Genomic DNA, 2232 nt, shown 5'->3' on the forward strand with positions numbered 1-2232 from the left:
CAAATCCACATTGCAGCTTTCTGCCTGCTTCACACTGAGAAGCGATAATAAGGAGCGGAACGCCTTGCTGAGCCAGAGTCAAACTCCAGCGAGGGAGAAATTGAAAGCCATCCTTTTGACAAGCTGATGCCTGTCTTACCTGAGAAGCAGGCTGAGATAACAATTAAGACTAAGGAAATTAACTGTGGCCATTGCTATTGTGTTAAGTGATTGCCTTCATGATTTGTGACTAGTATCTGTCATGATGTACATGAAGGAATTTTTCTCAGTAGCATATCAGAGATTCTCAGACAATACAGGTATTAAAATTGCAACAATGAAAAACACTCTACTGAAAATCAAATTCAATCTTGATTTTTCATCATGAGGTGGTCTCTGATATTCAGACCAGGCCTCACAACAATGATGTAACATTTGGGAAGGAAAATGCATCCCAGCAAGCCAGCACTGGAGGCCAAGATGGAGAAGACCTGCACGGCTACCATGTATTTCCCCTTGGTGCTCAGATAGGTGGGCACAAAGGACACCCACACGCTGCAGAAGACCAGCATGCTGAAGGTGATCAGCTTGGCTTCATTGAAGGCCCCAGGAAGTTTCCTGGCCAGGAAAGCCACTGTGAAGGAGACGGCAGCCAGGAAGCCCATGTAGCCCAGGGCACCATAAAACAGGGCCACAGACCCTTCATTGCATTGCAGTATCATCTCTCCATGATGGGAGTGCAGGTCAAACTCTGGGAAAGGGGGAGAGGTGCAAAGCCATATGATGCAGAGGCCCATTTGAACACTGGAACACAAAATGACAATAGAGCTTGCCAGACTCTTCCCCAGCCATTTCCTCATCCTGTTTCCTGGCTTGGTGGCCATGAAAGCCACCACCACAGTGATCGTTTTAGCCAACACAGAAGAGACAGCAATGGAGAAGATGGTGCTGAAGGTGGTTTGTCGGAGAAGGCAGGTAACCCTCCTTGGCTGGCCGATGAAGAGAAGGGAGGACAGAAAGGAAAGCAGGAGTGCGGTGAGAAGGATGTAGGTGAGGTCTCGGTTGTTGGCTTTGACTATCGGTGTGTCAGTATATTTAATGAAGATTCCAAGAATTAGAAGTGTGACTATGGAGAAGAAGAGGACCAACACAATGAGGATAATCCCCAAAGTCTCCTCATAAGATAGGAAAGTAATATCTTTGGGAATGCACTGAGTGTGGCTGAGGTTGGGATGCTGATCTTCTGGGCACTTGGTGCAGCGATCTGCATCTGGAAAGGAAAAAAGTGACTTCAGGATCGTGCATATCTCGTTCATTTCCATGACAGTCTGTACTTCTTTATTATTTATTCATTATTTATGTTATATTTATATCCCGCCTATTCTATGCAGACTCAAGGCAGCTAACAACATAAAAATAGACAGCAAGCAATATTAAAACAATCAGATAAATTACAATGGTGTTACTTCAGGCATATAATATTTCCTTTCTCAATGCGTACAGATCCTAGGCAGTTAGTACTAAAGTGCGAGAGATCCAGATGTGGTGGCAGCCCTCTCCCATTAGATGTCATATTCCATCCAAAACAGTTCAGTCTTGCAGGCCCTGCGGAACTTTAGATTCCAGTATGCTTGGAAAGAATTCTATATTTATAGCATTCCCTGCCCTTTCTGCCCACAAACAGCAGTCAGCATCACCTTCCAGAATTGGTCAGTCAAGAAAAAGAAGAAAACCATCCAATGCATGTTTCCACTACTCCAAAGCCAGCCAAAGTCCCCAGAAGAATTTTGAGGTGAATGGTATTGAATGTCACCAAGAAGACCTGAAGGATTGACAGGGATGTGTTCCCCCTGTCACTCACACAGTTAGAATCATCAGTTAGGATGACCAAAGCTGGTTTTGCCTCAAAGACAAAGATGGGACTGAGTCAAAGCAATGATAACATGGAATGATCTGGGAAGAACAGAAGCTCATTGATAGATGAAAAGGTTCAACATGAGGTTCAACATGGCTAAGTGCAAAGTAATGCACATTGGGGCCAGAAATCCTAATTATAAATACAACCTGAGGGTGTCTGAACTGGCGGAGACTGACTAAGAGAGAGATCTTGGGGTCGTGGTAAATAACTCACTGAAAATGTTGAGATAGTGTGCAACTGCAATAAAAAAGGTCAACACTATGCTGGGGATTATTAGGAAGGGAACTGATAACAAACCAGCCAGTATCATAATGCCCCTGCATAAATCGATAGTA

The 2232-nt window shown here is 44.2% G+C and overlaps 1 protein-coding gene across 1 annotated transcript; it reads right to left on the reverse strand.

Moving 5' to 3' along the window:
* Window positions 1-344: 344 nt before the first annotated feature.
* On the reverse strand, window positions 345-1301 carry LOC132571845 (vomeronasal type-2 receptor 26-like). Its single transcript, XM_060238639.1, has one exon. The coding sequence runs from the start codon at window positions 1299-1301 to the stop codon at window positions 345-347; it is 957 nt and encodes a 318-aa protein (XP_060094622.1).
* Between the last annotated feature and the right edge of the window lie 931 nt (window positions 1302-2232).

The sequence above is a fragment of the Heteronotia binoei genome, chromosome 5, assembly GCF_032191835.1.
Source record: "Heteronotia binoei isolate CCM8104 ecotype False Entrance Well chromosome 5, APGP_CSIRO_Hbin_v1, whole genome shotgun sequence".
In the NCBI taxonomy this organism is placed as follows: domain Eukaryota; kingdom Metazoa; phylum Chordata; class Lepidosauria; order Squamata; family Gekkonidae; genus Heteronotia; species Heteronotia binoei.